This window comes from Humulus lupulus, chromosome 8, assembly GCF_963169125.1.
Source record: "Humulus lupulus chromosome 8, drHumLupu1.1, whole genome shotgun sequence".
NCBI classification, from domain to species: domain Eukaryota; kingdom Viridiplantae; phylum Streptophyta; class Magnoliopsida; order Rosales; family Cannabaceae; genus Humulus; species Humulus lupulus.
Genome location: NC_084800.1, coordinates 88139965 through 88162477, shown reverse-complemented (window position 1 = coordinate 88162477; position 22513 = coordinate 88139965). Strand labels below are relative to the sequence as shown.

Here is a 22513-nt window from a genome sequence, read left to right as displayed (position 1 = left end):
ACCCCTTGTGCCATTAATGAAGCCATATAAAATGTTCCGGGCCTTACATCATAACCTTGATAAGGAAAAACAAACCGACTTAACCAGAAAGATATGAAAGCTGCAAGAATACACTCCTTGGATGTATTTAAAGGAAGAGAGCGTACGTCAATTCATTTGTCATCTTTCCTTTTTAAAGTTTTCCTTGAGGGTTTGGAGGTAGAAGCTCCCTTAATACCCTCAAAATTTTTTTGCCCTCTGTAAAAATATTCGACCCACTGCTGCCAAGTTACTTTTGTACCATTCAAATGGTCACAAATTTGAGCATAAGTCCTTAAAAGTTCCACAAAAATAGGGCTACGCATAGGCCTTTGCATCAGTTTAGCATTTGAAGGAATAAATTCCTCATAAGGAATCCCCACAATTGGTAAAGCCACCAATGACTTTCAAGTTATATAAAGAAAGGCCCATTTCACCGCTGCTGTGGTGAAAGGTATTAGCTAAAGGCCCCCAAAGTTATGTAAAAGCTCGCCATATGTTATTCTCAATTAAAAAAAGGAATCTAGACACAGCTATGGCACCATAAATCCCTGCATCAGTCAAAGTACCACGATGAAGACGTAAAATTGTTTTTGTCCATTCCATAAGATAAGAAAGAAATTGAGCTCTCCCTCTAAAGGAAAAGTTACCACGAGTTTTCTTCTCTAATATAATGATATGAAGGCTAGGAAAAAACTCACTGGTAACCTTATGAGTAGTATCACCATCATCTCTGTTATCAACCAACTCAAGAACCTTAGCCTTGAAAATAGGACCATAATGTCGCATATGTTGGATGACTTCTTGATCATTTGAATAGTGATATCGCAAATCACCAGAACTAACATCTTCAATTTTGAACAAGGAAACAAGGTCACGTGGAGTCATTGAAACCCGAATTTCTTTTAATGGTGCGTAACGTTGATAAGATGGCCCAAACTTAGTTTCAGATCCTGTTTCATCAGGAGCCCGCTGAGAATGGAGAGTACCGAAGGCAGACATTTCGGGATAACTCTCTCACTATATAAAAAAATTATTATTAGTGAAAAAAAAAAAACGCAAGCACGCACATGTACATAAATGACATGGACATGCTTGAGGGGGCATCTGTTGAACGAAAAAAATATAAAATACAAATATAATAATATATATTATTATAAAAAGTGGTATCAGTCAAATTAGTGGAGATGAATATCTCCACTTTTCTCTCCACCTTCCCACATTCCACTCTCACCACTCTTCAATTAACCTAAAATAGAGTCTATAAAAGGGGAAGTAAATCAAACAAAAAAAGAAAGAAAGGAAAAGAGAGGAAGAGAAGAGAAAACTCTGTCAAATTCTAAGAGAGATTACGATAAAAAAAATACAAGAGAGAAATATACAAAGAGTTAAGATTTTCTTCTTCAGGGAATTCTACAAAAGTAAGTACTAGGACTTGCCCCTATTTTTCTTCTCATCTTTGTGAGGATCCTTTCTTCTCCAATGATTCTCTTCTTTTGTCTTTGGTCCACTTTGACTTAGGCTTTTTAAGCCACAAAATATCTTCAAAAGTGAGATATAGCCAAAGGAGAAAGAAGATAATATAGTTTTTCTATGTAATTATGCTGCTCAAATTCACTTAAAAATAGATTTTTCAAATTTTTCATGGTTCACTTTAACCTGGGCTTCATTAGCCACAAAATGTCTCCAAAAGTGAAATATAGCCATGGAAGATATGATAAATCATAAAATTATATATTGGTATGCTATCAAAATTTCTTAAAATGTAAATTTTGATTAAACAGTAAAATAAGGCAATGAAATTTCCCAATATCCAACACTGCACTGGAATTCAATTAGTCTCTATGTTAGGCAAAGGCCAAAAAAAATGTTGGGAAAATTCCTCAATATGTCTAAAAACAAAGAGAGAGTTTTGAAATCTGCATATATATGAAAAAAAATATACATACATATATATATATTAATATGTGCCAAAAAAAAACTCAGACTCAAAATGCATATCATATATGCGTAGGCTTCAAAAAAACAAAATCTATATACAATTATGTTCAATACAAAAATCATTCAAAGTTGTATGTATATATGTACTAGGCAGAAAATACATGCAATGTACATTATATTTTATGTTTTTTTAGAAACGATGTAATATTCAAAAAAAAAAAAACTAGATAATATTTTTATATACTAAGGCCTTATTTTGATCTTAGATTTTAAGAGGGAAAAAAAACAAAATAAAAAAGATTCTATTTTCTCATGTTTTGGTTGAATCAATAAATTAAGAATTCTTTTTCTACAAAATGTAAAACTTAAATGAAGTATAAATTTTTAAAATTTACAACAATTATAAATATCTACAAAAAAAATAAAATATTAAAAAAAGTCTCTAATCAAATTTGTGAAAAACATTTTCCTCCATTTTTTTCCCTTTTATTTTCCCTCATAAAAAATTTCATAACTAAAATCCAAGATCCAAACAAGGCCTAATAGTTTTGAAATAAGTAAACCCATAACATATATTAAAAGTTGATAAATCATTAAAATCTACAACATGATTTAAGTAAAAATGTTAGGTACCTTTTCAAACAGTGATTGTTTGAATAACATAATATAATTAAAAGAAATAATTAAGCTCGACAAAATTGGGCAAGAATGATTTCGACGAAGCGAGTTAACAATACAATACACATGAACACAAATGTAAACATTATGGCATATGTGCATAGCTCATTCCCACTTCTAATTCCTACAAACACGCAGGACAGCTCTGCCCGAATTGTTCATCTCCATATTATTCCAATATGGAAACCAATCCTCAACTCCATGCACATTTTCCAATCTTAAAGTTCTATCTATCTTATATGTCTTTAAACATTATTATTTTTAAATAGTCATGAGACTTTGGTTAATAGTCAAAACATAAGGGTTAAACTGAGTTAGATAATGATGATATTAGTAATTTATAAAAATTATTTTTTAAAAATATTTATAAGTAACAAAATTTAAGAAGCACAACTAACAATTATTTAAAATCAATTTTTTTAAGTTCTTTTAAACTCCTAAAAAGACTTTTTTATCTCTATTCTATCTTTTCTCTTATATTAAGTGGATTGCATATGATTATATATATAATTATAATGTTGTTTTTAATTTAAAAAAATTATTTCTTTCTTTGACAACTTTTAAAACAATTTCTCTTGACTTTTTTTGTTTGTTTGGATGTTATGTGTAGTTTCAAATTAATACAGAAAAATAATATTTTAAAAGAACGACATAATATATTTTAAATAGTTTAAAAATTGAGTTAACTTTTATTTTTATTGTTTTGACAAAATTGATTTTATGTTTGTTTGGGTTTCTTTAAAAAAAATATAGATAATTTAAAAAACAACAGAAAAAATAATTACCAGCTGTAACTTCAACTCTTTCCTCTCAAACCCAATCTTCTTCTTCACCAACATGTTTGTTTTAAGATATCGATCTGACATCTCACTCACTTTGGTACTCCGCCAGCCTCTCTCAATCGTTGTCTCCCTTACTCGGTCCGTAGTACTCGTCGTTTACTTCTGCTTTCCTTTTTTTCTCTTAAATCCAAAACCAATCGAACTCCACTCGAAATCTCAGTCTAGTGGCACCACGGTACGACAGTTTTGGAAAACTATTTTTCCTTTCAAATCTGAAAACCAGCCTACCTCTCACCATCAATCTGACAATGGTGCTCACAACCAGGAAGGTTTCGGTTGATTGAATTGCTAATTGGTGTAGTAAGTCTATCTCTCTCATTTTAGTTTTGTTTCTCTATTTGGGTGTTTGGGCATTTGTTTCTCTTTTTGTTTTGTTTTTTTTTTCAGTTAGTGGTGGTGGTGGGTGTAGCAGGGGTTAGTGGTGCTCGTAAGGCTAAAGATCATGCTTCCCTATTTATTTTATTTCATGGAAGTATTTTTAAATTTATAAACTTGTTTATCTATTGAACTAATATTAATATTCTTTAAGTATATTAAAAACAATTTAAATACCTTTTGATTGTTCCTTCAAAACTTCAGAAAAGAAATCAGTGTATTACTTTACCATTCTTGAGAAGAGATAAATAGTTCAATAGATGAGTGTTAAGATTTTTAAATTGATGATCAATGAAGGTAAATTTGTAAGAAAATGCAGTATTTTTTTAAAATATTATGTCTGTCTATTTTTCACCTTTTGCATAAGATTTGAGCTCAGATTTTATGATTTATTGATGAGTTTATTTTTTCTGTAATTGTATTATGTACGTGAATGTCAATATTTGTATATTTTTTTAATTTTTACATCGCTTGAAATTTTATTTTAAAGATTAATATGTGTTTTTTTTTGTATATATTTCTCTAAAAAGAAGTATCTATTCAATGTGTATTTTTTTATATATATATTTATTTGAAAAGAAGCACCTGTTTAATGTGCATTACATCTTTTGGCCTAATGAATTACAGGTGCTACTAAAGTGTTAATAAATAACTGTTAAAACATACAAAATTCTATTAAACCATACCATTATTTTAAAACATACAAAAATACCGTTTCATACACACTTACATAATAGGTAAGATATCAAACAAATGTTATATTCATGACTCCAAGCCCAGTAGCGTAGCCAAAGCTGAAGTACAAAAAAATGAGTCTTTATTTTGGTTATTTGAAAAGTCAAACATGACTATTAATATATATTTATCATATTTATTATAGAAATATATACATATATATATATATGCATTGGTCTGATGTGGTTATAAATAAAGAAAGAGATGTATGAGGATGTATATATGTATATTGAGAAACTAAAAAAAAAATCGGGGTCATACTTGATATAGTGTGTAGAAAGATATATAAACATAGATGTGGTATGATATTAAAAGAAATGAGAGAAAAAAATATCATAGTGATATGCATATATGTTATATATGTAAAGAAAAATTTTGTTTACCAAAATTAAATTAGCAAACTTTGTTAAGGATGACTCCTCAAATCAAGAAATAAATGACAGTTGAAGATGAATAATTGCCGCAAATAAACCTTTGTTGTCTCCTGAGAAATATATATAAATATATATAAGAGATTAAAATTATATATTTATATAATTGTTTATGATATACACAATCAAGGAGAGCAAATATACATATCCAAAGATATGATTCACTCATTTTCCCAAAGTTAAACCATGTCTCTCAAGTTTGGAGAACTTTGAAAAATGCATCATGATTGAGTATGGTAGAAGGTTTAAATAAACCAGAGATGATATCTTATTTTGATTTCAAATTTAAATTTATATTCAAATTGAATTTTAGAATATAAAATAATGATATTATCTTATAAATATCTATATCAGATTTTATCACAAACTCTAAATTCACATTTCTAAAATTAAATTTTAATTTTAGTATATAAATATTATCTGATATGAAATTTAATTATTCACTACTAAATTTTGGAATAATTAAATTAACAGATTCTAGAATCTCCCAAAAATTAGTTTTGATCTCTTTATTTTATAAAAACAATTTTCTATAAATAAACAAATTTCAACAGAAAATAAAATTCTAAAATCATATCAAATGATGAAAATAATTTTAAACAAGAGGTCTTTCACTTAAAAAATTTTAAAACATCACAAAAAATATTTTTGAACTACTTGACTTGATTCCTCTAAATGATACATAGACAACTTAGTCACTAAAACTAAGTGCAGTCACATGAACACAAATTCTCAAAATTCTCAACTATCAAACATAATTCTCAAAATTCCATAAAATGTCATTCACCTCGGAATTTTTCATAACTTCCAAAACATTAAATGATTCCATGATATAGTCATCTACTGAAATTTCATAAATTTCTAAAATACCATGAATTCCTATGAATGGTTAATTACCGGAATTCCTCTACTCATTTTCTAAAATATCTATCTAGAACTACAAGTGATTTGATCATTCGTAAAGTGATTTGATCCTTCGTAAAGAAAGTATGTAGGCAGTTCAATGAGGCAAATTTACTGACTGTAGTCACAATTCCAAATTCCTCAAAAATTCTCCAAAATTACAAAAGTAATTAATATCATAATTAGAATCAAAATAATTTTTTTTTAAAATAAAAAAATAATAATTAAGAAGTTATTCTAATATTCTTGGATGAGTCGAACCAAATTAATAAACTGGCATGACTGAAATTGTGTAGGGCAATAATTCTAATGTATTAAATTTGACCCCATCACTCAAATCCTTGTTTGTCTCCGAGTCAAATCCTTGCTCAGATTCAAATGCGTTAGCAAGTTTTGGCTCTCTCTCATTTCCAACCCCGACTTCTACCACCGCCTCACCATCTCAGCACTTTTGCTGCATATTAATCCTTCTGCTCCTTACAGTTCAGAATACGAAACCTTCTCCTTGACAATAACTCCTCCGGCACTACTACTCCTCTATACAAGTTCCTAACCTTCGAAGGAACTAAAATTCTACAATGCTGCTTCGGTTTATTGCTGTCTTGCGGCTATGACGCTGAGCAACGCTCAAGAAAATTCTACGTTCATAATTTCAACACCACCAGCAAAAACAACTTCGCCGTTCTCCCAAATCCCAACGGACGCTTTTTCAATCGCGTCTTCGGCATGGTTCTTGCTTATGATCCTTTCGCATTGCCTTGCTACAAAGTTATTGGCGTTCGACGTTCCAGATACAAGTCCCATTTTGTAATTGACATTTTCTCATCCGAGACAACCTCTTGGCAGCGCTTTGCCGGTAAAACACCCTTTGAGGAAGACGAATTGATGGATTTCAATGGTGGGGTCTTCTGTAGCGGTGTAATATACTGGAAAAGCGGTTTTGAAAATACCCTTTTGTGCTTTGAACTCGAAACGGAGCGAGTTCACAAGCTTGCAGGCCCTGAAAATGGAGATGGCCTTAGTCCCGAGGGAATTTTCATGTCTTCTGCAGTTGTAAAATGAGTAGTAACTATACAGAGTACTATGTTTACGAGATGAAGAAAGACTATTCAGGATGGATTATCAAGTATCGATTCGATTTCGATGCATTGGCAATCAGTTACCCGGTGATGAAAGAGATCTCCCCCGCTGCTCCATCTGAATTGTTTTTGTTTTATGCGTTTAGAGTATTCTCCATTGTCGTAGCCGAAAAGGACGAGGACTCATTCTTGGTTTTGCATATACCTGGAAAACTCATACATTACAATCTGAATGACAAATCGTTCCGGCAGCTTCATGATTTTGATCCCAATATCTACTATCATCGCGGCGACTTTTTGTTGAGTTGTTTTAAAAAGTGTGAAGGGACTTTAAGATATAGGTAATATTAAACTCTTGTGTATAAAAATATTTACTTTACACTAAAAATCCTAAAAATACAAGTGATACTCACACAAATTATTAATTTTAGCTTCTTAAAATTTGAACTAAGAAGAGATTTAAATTCTCATTCCTACATTTACTTTACCCCATACCAAACACCTCTAAGGCTATCAGTACATTACATTCTCAGTCAATTTTGTGTTTGATGTCGTTTCTAAGTATTGAAACCGTTTAGTTTCTGAAAAGTCCAATTGGGTATTAATTTATTTGTGAATTTCTCTCTTTTTTTTTTCTCTTATAAATGAAGGAAACTATATCCTACCAACCTAATTTGCATGATTAGAAGGTGTGAGTTGCGTTCCAACTTTCCTTTAAATCAAGGAGCAGAAAGTAGTTTCTATTTGCACTAACATTAACAAGTATTAGTTAAAAAATATGTTAGCCTTTGAAGCAGTCATCCGCAATGGACAAAATAAACTCAGTAGAATTTGAGCATCCGCGAGGTGGATAATTGTTTTGGAGTGGATTGGCTGAATACTATAGCAAAATAACAAATCACTCTCAAATTCGATTATTATTTGGTGTCGATCTTCTGTAATATGGCATAATCCACTATAAAAGCAGTAATCTGAATACCCTTATGTCGATTGAACTGGAAGAAGAACCTGTGAAAACAGAGATGGTCTAATTGTACATGGTTGAAAAAGGATACTCTTACTCTGCTCATATAGGATTCAGTTTGTTTTCTATTGAAATAGAGGAAAATTCAATGAGTAAAAAGCATAAACTATAAAGATATAGATATAGATAATGCCTGATCTTTCACTATACATAATATAATAATAGTGTTTTAGAGGTTCTAGTGTCCTTGTCTACGACTAATATGACACTCGTGATTAGTTGAAACAGCGTCATATAATGCTCCCACGTCAGCTTGAGCAAGCCATTCTTTAATGCTTCTTTCTTTATTTCTTTAATGGATTTTACATTTCTGAGATTAAAGTAGTATTAACAACTCACCGACCAATTCCTGGGTTTGAATTTCTTTGCCTCTCTTTCAACACCAGAAAGGAAATTCACTTTGATTATTAAAGAGCCACGAACAAGATTCGAATTTTATTATCCGAACATTTTCTCTTCTCCTTCCTTGTGTCTACTTTACTCTCACGAAAACTCCCTTCTCCCAAATTCGGGACATTTCTTTCTTTCTATCTAAAACGAAGCCAGAAACAGAGGTTTCTATTCCGAAAGAGCAACCTTTTGATTGAGACAAAAGAAAAGCCACCCATTATTACTTTTCCCGCAAAGATTGGAATTCGATTCCTTTAATTCTAATTTATTTAATATCTGATACCCCAACCCCCAAAAGACATATCTTCTTCAACATTAAGCTCTGCCCAGACCCAGATGAATTTCTCGAGACTTTTGCTGCTCTTTTCTCTGTTTTCCCTCGCTTTTTCTCACGAAAATTTCGATACCCACCCCCTACCTCGACCATTAATCCTCGAACACCCGGAGACCCATTTGAAAGAAGAGAATAGATTACACTGTAGCAGTTGGAGATTTTCCGTGGAGGCTAATAATCTGAATCCATGGAAAACAATCCCAGAAGAATGTATAGATTATGTGAGGAATTACATTACTGGGCGGGGATACAGTACCGATCTCCAAAGGGTTTCGAGGGAGGCAGCTGATTATGCCAAGAGCGTTGAGTTAGCCGGCGATGGAAAAGACGTGTGGATCTTCGACATTGATGAGACTTTGCTTTCTAATCTTCCTTATTACACCGACCGTGGTTATGGGTACGACTCTTCCTACTTTATTTATTTTTATATTTATTTGTTTTGGGTAGGTAGACAGACAAGGCAACACTTTTATTAGTCTTCATTCAGTTTTCTTTTCAGTGAAATATCTGTAAGTGCGGGGTTCTGGGTAGTATTTTGGAAAATGATTCGTAATATCTTAAACAACGACATCAAAGATTAAAAACGACATTGTCCTTAAACAACGACAGTATCTGGGATATACCGTAAAAAACGACAGACAATGTGAACTTATAAAACGGCAATACAATAATATTAACGACATTAATTTTGAATTGTCCAATACATATGCATAAATGACAGTATTCTAAAAAACGATGAAATTGTCAAAAATGTTTTGCATAAGAAAGGGAATGTAAAAATCTGCCAGTCACTTGGATTGAGATCTTTTGTAGCTTAGTAAAAAAAAAAAAGGCTTATTTCCTTACTCAAACTTTCTGGAAAATTGTCTAATAAAACGTGGAATGCCATATATTTTTTAGCAGTTTTATCATCAGCCAAAAAGACTAATGTGACCAGTTTTTCTTAAAAATGTGATGTCATCATTGAATAATATAATGACTTTCACTTATGGGATCTTCCATAAATGATTACATGTTTAAATATCAGATGCTAGCTATACCCTGTCCAATAACTAAATAATTATCCTTTTTTTTCTCTCTAATTCCATCTACTCCTTATATCATTAGTTATAGAGAATTTGAGTGACACCAGCTAAGGAGTTAAATGTGGAGAGCCAAACAATCCTAGTCGAATTCTCTTTCTTATTAGTTTAGAACATGATTTCTCCACCACAAGGTCTATCGAACTATGATCAACATGGTTATCAATTTATCAACATGATTTATCCAATTATAACTTGTTTATCAACATAGTTTATCAGTCATGAACATGGTCATTTATTGTATTAAAATTCAAAATGATGAATCATTTACTCAAATATTCTCTAATTGTGTTTTGGGAATGGTACAGTTTGGAGGTTTTTGATCCAGTGGAGTTCGACAAATGGGTGGACAAAGCCATGGCTCTTCCTATTGAGCCCAGTTTGAAACTCTATGAAGAAGTTCAGGGTCGGGGTTTTAAAGTTTTCTTGTTAACTGGCCGAAGTGAAAGCCGGAGAGAGGTTACTGTTGAAAATTTGATCAACGCAGGGTTTCGAGATTGGGATCAGCTTATGCTAAGGTAAAAATGTTCTAACTTTTTCAAAACTGATTATAATTTAACTTGATTTTGGTAATATATGCTACAAAACAAGATAAGTTTGCCAAAATGATAATGTGAAGAGTTGAAATTAGTAAAATGACCTCTTCATTTTAACAGACTCACCCTTATGATTGTGCTAATGACCTTCAGTTATTTGCAAGTGAACTTTTTCTAGAGAGCTTTAGTTTTAGTACTATTTTGTTGTTTTGATGGTTCAGATCAGTTGTAAAGTCTGAATTTGAGTTTAATCAAGGACACTGAAGTGTCGGAGAATAGGCACAAAATCTATGCTTTTTTTTTGTTGGTACTCTGGGCCTACTATTTTCCAGATAAGAAAATATAGAAATGAGAAAAATGGATCATCTAAATTCCTGTTGAGGTGTTTGCTTTTAGTGAAAGAAAACGCATTATAAACCAATAGTACTGTACAGCCTTTCCATCTGTTTCTCTCATCTTACTTGCATAATTACTTTCTACTTTCTTATATTTCTTCAATGGTGCCTCATCATCATCATCATCAGCTTAACCTGTTTAGATCTCAAATACTTAGTTAGAATTGATTGGTATTGGCTGGGTTTGTATTTCAATAGGATAAAAAATAAAGAACAAGAAGAGAAGATGGTATTTTGTACTAAAGTTTGCTTTTTAATTTCATGCACGTATATTTGTTCATGTCAGTAGTAAGGATAAGGAAGGACCCACCTTAACCGATACGACCTTAAACTAAAGTATAATTTTTTTTTGAAGTTGAACCAAACTTTGCACTGTTATAAAAATATTCTACTTTCATTGCAAATTTGAACTATGGTAGCTTATAGAGTAAAAGAAGGTTCGGCAGAATAATTACTTGGAAATACTCTGTCACATATATTCATTTACTGGTCTTTTTTTTATTTGGAATGCCAAATAATTGCACCATCCATGCATGTTGTTCTAATTCTATGACTAATAAAAGGACAAATAGTCAAAGTGCATAAACTTATCTTATATAAATATATATATATTTATATGTATGTATGTGTGTGTGTGTGTATATGATTTGACATATTGAAATTTTCTTCTCTCCGCTTTGTTCCCTTTTGGCTTTTTTTCTTTTTTTCTTTCTTTCTTTGCTTCATTCATTTTATGTACTGCCTAGTCTAATAATGAAGGAAGTTGAAGCTTGTATTTAAAGTTTCCTTTAAATAAAGTTTTTGACTTAAAAAGTGATAACTCTCTTTAATTATCTGCTTCAATACCTTTAATCTGAATCCTATGCTTTCCTTACTTTGCAGAGCCCCGGATGAACATGGAAAGTTAGCAATTATATACAAATCAGAGAAGAGGAGTGAGATGGTTAAAGAGGGATATAGGATTCTTGGGAATTCTGGAGACCAATGGAGTGATCTATTAGGTACCCCAATGTCCACTCGCTCATTCAAGCTACCGAATCCAATGTATTATATCCCCTAGATACTTACCTTCTACTGTTCTATATTAGCCTCTTATTTCAATAGTCATTATTGTACTAATTGAACTTCTGACTCATATGAACTGAACTCAAAGTTCCTTAAATAAATAAATAAACAATTGAAGTGAAGGTTCTTAAGTTTTTGGATTTCAGCTTATCCCTAGCTTTCAGACATTTTTTTTAGAGTATTTTTCTTTTTCCTACATACAAATGCAGAAAAGTAATGCATGCCTGTATGTATGCTTTGGTGAGTCACTAGCCAAAGAAGATTCTTGGCTTTGTCATTCTATTATAAAATAGGACCACACTTGGTGCCAATCCCATTTGGCTCTAGAATTCTCAGTACTGCATGCTTGTCTTTTGACTTGGTATTTTCTACATTGGTCACTATCATATGGTTTCAGTGGTCAATAAAAAGTTGACTTGTAGCTTTCATTTGAGCTAGGCATGCATTGAATGGTATTAGTGATTTCAGACTTGAGATTTAGCTGATATATGACACTGATTGCTGGTTAGTATTAAGGATAAAACTTAAGTGGTATCAATGTATTTTCCTTGATCCAAAGAAACAACCAACTAAAACATGTTATGGTTAAGAACTTTGTCTTCTTTTCACAAGTTGGACGTTCTTGAATATTGGCTTGTGCTGTTTATTGTTATTCTACTTTGATGTAAGGCCATTTGCAAATGAAACCAGAGTTTTGGATAGCTAAAATATTCTTTTGTTTTTTTAGGGATGTTACAGTAAGAAGTTGAAAAATAAAATAAAAAGGTAGTGTGACACCAAGTAACGATTACCACTTGTGTGGTTTCAATCAGGGATTTTATATTATGTTTCTCAAAACAAAAATATCGTTTTTTTTTTGTAGTAAGAAATGCCATATACAATAGTCCTACAATATTGTTTTCTTTATATAATTTTACTGTAATGATATATAAAAAAATCAGTTACAAGTTGATGCAGATTTACTACTGGATATTTAGGTGTGGTTTAGTTATAAACAAATAGAGTATGCTTAATGCATTTTATTAGATAATATTACCGAAAGTGATTAGCCAACAAAGTTGGTTAGGTTATGAATTATGATCATCCAACTAATCATTTGAATAAAGTGTAAATCACTTTGGGGGTGTCATGAGGAGGTTTTATGTTATTTCAAGATGAGAAAAATTGATTAGTGAGAAAAGGAAACTAATGGTACATATTAATAATAATTAAAAAAACATTATTAGTGTAGTAGAAAATGTATATGTTCTTTAACAAAAGGACAACTTATAAAAACAAAAATGCCATCATATATACATTGGTCAATATCATTCTAACAATAACTAGGATTTGCTTAAGAAAGAAGATATCATTCGTTTGATAAGAAAATATTGAAAACAAATAAAAATAACAAGTATATTAAAAGTAATATATTTGATTCCTCAATTTAGATCACATGAAAGACCTAATTTGTATTTAATTATAATTAAGTAACATGGATCTCACATGCATGATGCAGCATTATACTATTCATAAACTCATAATTTGTTAATAAGAACAGTGAGACTAGTTAGAGGGCATTTTTAAAAATAAACGTGCAACATATATAAGAAAGTAAATGAGCTAAAAAAATTAAGAACAACGTGGTAGAATTCATCAAGTGCTATATAAAAAAAAAGGGCCTGGAGGTCTAATTTTCAAATTTAGTAATAATAATAGGCTATTTGAGAAAATACAAGAATTTGTGATGGAGGGCCACAATGTCAGACACTTTTTCAATTGGACAGGCCATCATATTCATTCATACCTCACGAGGTGAAAGGGGTCCCATAACTGACCCATGCATCACTCACTGGGCCCCCAAAATAACTCACAATCACCGCCGTTGATTAGTGTTTTTCTCAACAACCCATTTATTATTTCTTTTCTTTTCTTTTTTTCTTCATTTTATTTCTTTGAATTTTTAAATTGGTCTTAATTCTTTTTTCTCTTCATATATTAAAATCAGAAAATCAACTCTGAGTTTCTTTTTTTTTCTTTGTACTAACAACACGTTTGAAGGTTTATGAAGTAACATCATTTGGGCCAAAAATGATGGCAAGTTGAACAAACAAGTATTATCCCTATAATTTTGTGCTTGACCTTTGGAGCAACTCACTGCATAATTGACTCATTCATTACATATACTTTTTTTTATGTGTTATTAATTTAATTGCCTATATTTCATTTTTACAAATGAATGCAACTTATAAATTGTAGGTCCATACCTATTTGTTTTTTCGGCGAAAAAAAAATAGAACTTTAATTAATAATAAAGACTTTTTTAGTATTTTATATATTGGCTTATTTCTTTTTCTTAAATTTTTAATTAATTCATAGTTTTGGAACTTTTCCAACCACTTTCTTGTCAAGTAAGTCACGATTTTGGGAGAGATACAAAGAATAAGTCTCACAAATTGTATGTATATATTTTTTTTCAATAAAATGTTAGTAAATCATTGAGGCTAGTGCCATGAAGAGAAAGGATAAGGTGAGTTTGGAGTAACTTTTGATTAGGAAAAAAAATTCTAAACAAGGCAAATGAGCATGCCAACTCCAATGGAACTGAAATCTATATATATACCGTGATTCTGTCAAAATGACTCAAACTCAACAACAATTTAATCATCTTTTAGCTGTGTGAACATTGTCACAATTTATATAATGTGTACTATTCACACGACAAAATACTACATTTAAAAAATATATATATTTTATCTGTTTTAAAAGAAATATATATTTATATCATATATATATATCTCTTCTATATAATAAGTGTGTAAATAACAGAAATTCTTGATTTTAACGATTTTTTATTTTGTTTATATTAACTTTAACGAAATATTCTTATATTTAACATAATATTATTATATTTAATCGTAGTTTGTAAACACTTAAACTTAAATAAAATAAATAATTAAACAAATTAAAAGACGATATTTTTTAGATATTTCACCATGATAATTATTTAAAACTAATAAATAATTAAACAAATTAAAATATAATATTTTTGAGATATTTTACAATGATAATTATTTAAAAATAGTAAATAATTAAACAAATTAAAATAAGATATTTTATAATGATAATTATTTAAAAATAATAAAATATATGTTTTATAACTTAAATAAAATTTAATTAAACTTAAACTCACTTATTAGAATAATATCATATTAAACATGTAATATAATCTACTGTTAATTAGCAACTAATTACTTTTTTAAAACATATAATATAAAATCTCTTGTTGTTATTCCCAAATTCAAAAACTAGAACAAACATAATCTAATAAATGTGTTAATAACGGAAATTCTTGGTTTTAACGGTTTTTTTTTTATGTTAACTTTAACGGAATATTTTTATATTTAACATAATATTATTATATTTAACGGTAGTTTGTAAACACTTAAACTTAAATAAAATAAGATATTTTACAATGATGATTATTTAAAAATAATAAAATATATGTTTTATAACTTAAATAAAATTTAATTAAACTTAAACTCACTTATTAGAATAATATTATATTAAACATATAATATAATCTACTGTCAATTAGCTACAAATTACTTTTTAAAACATATAATAGAAAATATCTTGTTGTCACTCCCAAATTCAAAAACTAGACCAAACATAAACTTAAACAAAAATAAATAAATTATTTAATTAAAATAAGATATTTATTTGAAATTTATATGACATTAATATAAATTTAATAAAAATAATTTATAAATTCTATAAATAAAACTAAGCAAACGTGCATATTGCACGTTATTTGTATCTAGTATATATAAATATATGTGTATTATTTATGTCTATATTTTATGTTGGGTTTTTAAAATTATAAATACACATATAATTTAATTTTTTAAATGAAATTTTAAATATTTCATAATTAATTTTTTATATAATTTGTTCTAATTTGTGTATGAAAATTCTTACTCTACAATATAAGAAAATAAAATTAAAATTGAAATTGATTAAAGATACAAAAGATAATTAAAATATTACAAACTTACATTCTAATATAAAAATCAAATACACCAAACATAAAACAGAAAACAACAATATATAGAACACAAGACAAACTAAGACTTACTTCTAATAATTTTAAAAATTATTCCCGATTCCGCCAAGATAATCATAATATTAACTATAATCTTGTGAAATATTTTGAGATCATTGATGTTCATCAGCTCCTTCTCCTTATTCTTCTTCATATTGAGATCCTTAGAACTGAGATGCTCGATATTGAGAGCCTTGTTATTGAGATTCTTCTCCTTGTTCTCCATGTCCGGATGTTTGTGCACTCGATCTGTAAATTTTTTTCTTTTCGCTTTGAATAAATTGGCGAAACTCTGGATCGGATATATAATTCAAATCTGTAAATAAAATTTTATTCTCTTATCTCATTCTAGCCACATCAACATTTTGTCTTAGAAGTTCATTTCTTTTAAAGTTACTCTTTTCTATAACGTTAAAAAGTTTTTGACTTTGATCCATTAATTTCTTAAATTGTTCATCATTTTTTTTTGTAATGTGTTATTATAATTTATCAAGCTTTAATATTTATGAAATTATTTTCATGTAATTAATAATAATATTTTTACTTAATGGATTAATTAAATAAATAAATGATAAAATAATATAATAATAAAAAGAATATTTTATTTTATTAAAAAATAATATAATAATAAAGAATATACTTCTTGGTGTAATTTTTGGTGTTGTGGTTGGAATAGAAAAAAAATATGATGCTAAGATGCTTTAGTTTTAGTGTTGGTGCAATACTATATATGATGTTATAGGTTGTAGATGCTCTAATAAAGTATTATTACGGAACACTTATGGTGTTGTAACACTACGGTATATAATAATTTAATTTAAAATAAAATATGTGGCACCAATATTAAGTTTAAGTGATGAACGCATGCAAAACATAATAACTATCACCTTTTGAGAGAAAAACATCAAGACTAAACCTTAACTCCTCTTTCCTATTCCAAACCTTTCTACTAGAAAATAAAAATAAATATGACAATTCTTTTCTAAAAAAACAAAAAGAAAAATATATTACACTAAGTATAAATAAATAAAAAGTTGTCTCATTTTTGTTTTGAATATCAGTGTTTTTACATTAATATTTATAATGTGACACAAAAAAATTTGAAGAAAATTTTATTGCATAATGTGCAAGTTTAAAGCCATGTATGGTTTAATATAGTATTTTGATATCGGTCCAAATATTTTGACTATGATCGTATAGTCATAAAGTTTGGATTTTTTTTTTCAACTTACGCATACCTTTTTTTATTTTATTTTATTTTTCTTTTTTCATATTCTAAAAAATACACATAAATAATATATATTTTAAATATTTAAATAAAAAATTAAAACAAAAAATATATAAAAACTTGTTAAAACAAAAAAAATTCTAAAAAATTATCATTATTTAAAAAAAAATGAAAACAATATAAAATAAAATTATTAAAATTAACAAAAATAGAAATTAAAGAATGTCAAAAAAAATATTGAGAAAAAATGTTAGAAATAATTTTTTAATTAATTGGGTGCATATATATATATTATTGTGGTGCAAATATAATGCCCCATAGTTCAATCATACCGAATGTTTAAACTTTTTTAATCGACCTTAGTCAAAATTGTTCAATAAGGTTTGAGTTTTCACGGAGAGGTCGTTTGGTATGAGGAGTTCACAGTTTTCATATTATTGAGGAAGTTGAAAAATAGTAATATGATAGTCTGGAAATTTATATCACTGTGTTTGGTTGTGCATTATAATTCTTTGGAATATCACTTTTTGTATTTAGTTGTTATAGGAATCTGTCAAATTTTCATTTTTTTTCATAAAATTAATATAATAATATATTTCATCAAAATAATAAATAATATAATTATAAATAGAAAATAACATTTTAAAAAATTACTAATTTTTTCCTTAGATTATAATTTATAAATAATTTTAATCATAAAATATTTTTTTTAATAGAATTAAAAAATACAGTTATTAAATACTAGAATCAACTATACTTTTTAAAAATATAAAAAAATACCCTTATTTTATTTTTAATAATATTTTATTTGTTATTTTAAACTAAAATAAAGATATAAATGATTTACATATCAATTTCTGTAAATAAATAAACATTATTTATCATTTTATAGCTTAATATATGTATATTTATTTTTATATTATAAAATAAGATTAGTTTAAGATTTTTTTAAAAAAAATAATAATAATTTTGAAGTGTTTTACATTTGGATATCTGAAAACCACCTGTCGGATCAGTTTCACTCGAATCCAAGATCAAGAAAAATTAAAACATTTGAAATATATTTTTTCATGTTAGAAAAATTCAAATACAGTACTAAATATGAAAAAATGTTCAGATTATCATTCTCGTCTCCATATTTCATAACAAGCTGTGCTTAATGTTGGAAGATGCAATTTTAATATTAGGTTTCATTTTTAATGAAAGTACAAGATAATTTTCAAACATCGGGTTAAAAGTATTTATCTTGTTAATATTATCATTATTTATAATAATATTTGTTTATCCTAGAAGATGTGGTAGACAGAAAGAGTCTCTCATTTTTTTTGTTTCTTTCATTTAGTTTAAAAATTTATATTGACTTGGTGACTATAACCGGTTAACTTGTTATGTGATGCGACATCTCTTGGCTCTTCAAATGGAACAATATCGCATTCTTGAGAAAACCAAAATTTATGGACTCAATCTTCATTACCAAGGAACATTACTTAATTATTTACTATCAATTCCTACTACACACAAAGAAAAAAAATCAGGAATTTTTATTTTTATTATCAAATATGAAAAAAAATCCAAAAGAAAAACATTTAGGGGAGATTAACATTAGGGGTTGCAAATTGAAAGATCATGTAAAAAGAATCTTTGGTTGCCAAAAGAGAAGTTGCAAAACATAACCCAAAATATAACATTCAATGACAATCAGATAAATCACCACATGGATTAGATCTGTCTTACTAGATTCAGCCAGCATATATTTGCTCTCTTTTTCTTCTAAATCTTTCATTTCACATGCTCAACCACAACAACAATAACACATCTTTATTCTCTCTCTCTCTCTCACCTTCTTCATAACATTTTCTTTTTTCCAATTCCATTCTAATTATTTGTACCTTTTTCCTTTTTATTAAAGTTACATTAAAAAAATAATCTTGGGTTCCCCACTCTCACAAAGTGGCATTTCATATTTCATCTTCTTGTCCTCTCTGCTCTTTTGTTCTCTCAAAAACTTTCATTTTTATTTTTTAATTTTTTGTTCCCATGATGAAAAACATTTAGACCATGTTTTGCATTTCTTTCTGCACTTTCGTTTTTTTTTTTGGTTTTCTATTGATCTCTTGACTGACACTAATTCCATATTCTTTCCTGTTCATTTCAAACTCCAAAAATGAGCTTCCCTTCTCTGGGTCTTCATTAGAATCAAATCAGTATTGATTTTTTTACAAAACAAAAATGGTGAACACCCAGATGCTCAAATTGATTCTTGCTCTTACTTCAACAACATCTTTAGTGTTTTTTGTTCTTTTCATCTACTTTTACTGTAAGAGAACGAGGAGAAATGAGAGTGAAGATATAGAGAAAACAGAGTATAGAAATGGAGACGAGACTCACGAGGAGGAGGAGGATGAAGAAGAAGAGGAGGACTTAGTGACTTTTCATGGTGGTCAGGACTTAACGGTTGGTGATATACTTGATGCTCCAGGAGAAGTGATTGGAAAATCCAACTATGGTACTTTGTACAAGGCCTTTCTTCAAAACAGCAAGTCAGTGAGGCTTTTGAGGTTTCTGAGGCCTGTTTGTGCATTAAGAGGTGAAGATTTTGACCAAATAATTAGGTTTCTGGGGAGTATAAGGCATCCCAATTTGGTGCCTCTTCTGGGATTTTATGCAGGACCAAGGGGTGAGAAGCTTCTGGTTTATCCTTTTTACCACTGTGGTAATCTTGCTCAGTTCATAAAAGGTACTTTCTTTCTTTCTTTCTTTCTTTCTTGTCTTGCCAATTTCTTCTTTTCATTCTGGGTTGTCTTGTAAGTACTTCAGAGGATATTATGTAGATCTTTTATTTCTTCTGGATTAACAAAAAATGGAAAAAGAGCTAACCTGAAAGAAAATGCATGAGCAGAGATAGAAGCAGAGTGGCATTGTTTGATCCATCTTTTAGTGTTTAAGAACTTGATGTTTAAAGTTGTAAAAGGTAATATGAAACTTAAAAGGAAATAATGGAAGAAGGGTAGATACAATTTAATAAAAAATTGAGCTGAAAACTATCTTCTCAGAATATCTATGTTGACTTGTTTTCTTTTCATAATTTCTTTCCCTTGATTTTCGTACCGTTTCATTTTCAATTTTATATTTGTTTGTACATGTTTTTGTTTTTATTACTTTTCCAATATCTGGAATGGTAAAATAGGTGCCATCTTGCCTGGGGAAGAGGGTGTTAGTAGTGTGTGTATTAGTGAGTTCAGAAGATGGTACCTTCGTTGTCAGTATAATGTAATGTAGCTCTCGTTTTTTCTTGCACGTCAAACAGCTGTTACCTTCATTTCTTTCCTGATCTTAATATCACCGTGCACCTACCATTGTCAGTATGCATTTCATCGTTCCCCAACGCACTGTACTAATTAATGATTTTGCTGCTGTTTCATTTCATCTCCATCAAAAACCTTATCTTTACATTCTTCAACTTGTTTTTGAGCAAGTCTTTTTCTCCCATCTACTTTATGGTTTGTATATACATATGTGCTCTAAATAGACCAACACTGGTTTCAATGGCAGACTGCAATAATGAGGCACAGAAGTGGGCCATAATTTACAAGATCTCACTTGGTATAGCTAAAGGGTTGGACTATCTTCACTCTGGCTTTCAGAAGCCAATCATTCATGGCAATCTCAAGTCCCAAAACATACTCTTGGACCGCTATTTCCAACCCCACATCTCAGATTCTGGCTTACATCTTGTCCTGAATCCAACTGCTGGCCAAGAAATGCTTGAATCCTTAGCCTCACAGGGTTACAAATCACCTGAGCTCATCAAAATGAAGGAAGCATCTGAAGTGACTGATATTTACAGTCTTGGGGTAATCTTACTTGAATTGCTTACAGGAAAGGAACCAGTCAATGAGAACCCAACTACACCAGATGAGGATTTCTATTTGCCAAATTATCTTAGAAAAGCAGTTCTTCGGCACAGAGTCACTGACTTATTCAATCCAAATATACTAATCACAAGAGATGACGATTATGAAGTACCAGTAACTGAGGAAAATATTCTCAAGTTTTTTCAGCTTGCTATGTCTTGTTGTTCACCTTCACCTTCACTTAGACCAACCATCAAACAGGTTCTATGGAAGCTGGAAGAGATTGGAAAATGAGGTAACTGGTAACTGGTTCCGAGTCAAATGTGTCTCCTTACAACAAAGTCTCTTCTCCAAAATCTGCATGAATCAAAGGACATGAAAATAACAACTACAGAAGCTGATGTTGACTTGTATAGATAGGATAAAAAATGCACAAATTGGAAGAGGGGTCTTCAAAGCTTAAAAGAAAGAAAAAAAAAAGGCATAAAATTTTGAGTACCCAACAAGGGAATTGAGAGATTGTTGATGTTGATGCCTAGAGATAAGAGGTAGTACATCCAAACTCATTCACTTTGTCCAATTCAACAAGGATCACAGAATATCTTATTTGGCTCTTTGGTTAATTTGTTTGTTTTGGACTTGAGATTTCTCTCTTGCCATGAACAGAATAGTGAGATAGTAAAGTCCCTACAGGGCCCCAAAATGTCCCAAAACTACTACAACAGTTTTGGCTTAAGTTGCAGAAACATGAAGTTTGACTATTGGATTATTGGTATGGAATCTCATTGACATAAGCTAATGGTATAACTCTATAGCTTTTAACCATATTGTTTATTGATTTTTTCTTCATTAAAATTTGATAAGTATGGGTGTGTGTCATTAGTTCCCAAGTTTCTTAGAAGTTGGAGCTGCTGTTGGGGTGACTCCATATTTCCATGTTAATCTTAAACATTACTTTTTTATTTTTATTTTTATTTTTATTATTATAAATTTATTTTCTTGTTTATTCCAAGAAAACGGCAACACTGCCATGTGAGGGTTGGTCACGTTGAGCTTGAATGTCATTTATGCTCCCTTTCCGCATTATTGTGTATTGACTCTACAACAACTCCATTTCTCCATCTCATTATTAGTTTATACGAAACTCTATCTATATATCATTTAATGTTTCTCTTGAATATAAATATATATATATATATTTCTATATAGGTAACCACTAGTATAAATTTTTTTTGCAACACTAGTACATTTTTATTTTTTATTTTAGCACCTGAAAGATATAATTATAATTATTTTTATATGACGGTATATATTGTAGGTATTTAGAATAATTTGTAAATTTTCAAGAAATTTTGAATAGTTTACGAAGCCGAAAACAGGGTTCAATCAGTCAAATTTTACATGCATACACAAAAAAAACAGACACGCGTGCAACAAAGAGTTTAGACCTGTTTCAGTACCATAATTTATTCAGAATTTTTTGAAAATTTATAAAATTTTCTAGATAATTATAATGTAC

General features: G+C 29.4%; 2 protein-coding genes and 1 pseudogene across 2 annotated transcripts; all 3 read left to right on the top strand.

The window, feature by feature from the left end:
- Positions 1 to 3727: 3727 nt before the first annotated feature.
- LOC133795771 (F-box protein At5g07610-like) lies at positions 3728 to 7347 on the top strand (annotated as a pseudogene).
- Positions 7348 to 8343: 996 nt separating this feature from the next.
- LOC133798056 (acid phosphatase 1) lies at positions 8344 to 11959 on the top strand. The gene is made up of 3 exons (XM_062236240.1): positions 8344 to 9147; positions 10141 to 10350; positions 11646 to 11959. The coding sequence occupies exons 1-3, from the start codon at positions 8753 to 8755 to the stop codon at positions 11821 to 11823; spliced, it is 783 nt and encodes a 260-aa protein (XP_062092224.1). The 5' UTR covers positions 8344 to 8752; the 3' UTR covers positions 11824 to 11959.
- Positions 11960 to 18889: 6930 nt separating this feature from the next.
- Positions 18890 to 22077, top strand: LOC133798055 (putative kinase-like protein TMKL1). Its single transcript, XM_062236238.1, has 2 exons — positions 18890 to 19877; positions 20693 to 22077. The coding sequence occupies exons 1-2, from the start codon at positions 19370 to 19372 to the stop codon at positions 21286 to 21288; spliced, it is 1104 nt and encodes a 367-aa protein (XP_062092222.1). The 5' UTR covers positions 18890 to 19369; the 3' UTR covers positions 21289 to 22077.
- Positions 22078 to 22513: the final 436 nt, after the last annotated feature.

What these genes read in the sequence shown, in the direction of transcription:
- LOC133798056 (XM_062236240.1), top strand. Translation starts at nt 8,753, where the DNA reads ATGAATTTCTCGAGACTTTTGCTGCTCTTTTCTCTGTTTTCCCTCGCT. An exon ending in TACACCGACCGTGGTTATGG is followed by an intron (nt 9,148 to 10,140) that starts GTACGACTCTTC and finishes GGAATGGTACAG; the next exon opens with TTTGGAGGTTTTTGATCCAG. An exon ending in TGGGATCAGCTTATGCTAAG is followed by an intron (nt 10,351 to 11,645) that starts GTAAAAATGTTC and finishes CTTACTTTGCAG; the next exon opens with AGCCCCGGATGAACATGGAA.
- LOC133798055 (XM_062236238.1), top strand. Translation starts at nt 19,370, where the DNA reads ATGGTGAACACCCAGATGCTCAAATTGATTCTTGCTCTTACTTCAACA. An exon ending in TCTTGCTCAGTTCATAAAAG is followed by an intron (nt 19,878 to 20,692) that starts GTACTTTCTTTC and finishes TTTCAATGGCAG; the next exon opens with ACTGCAATAATGAGGCACAG.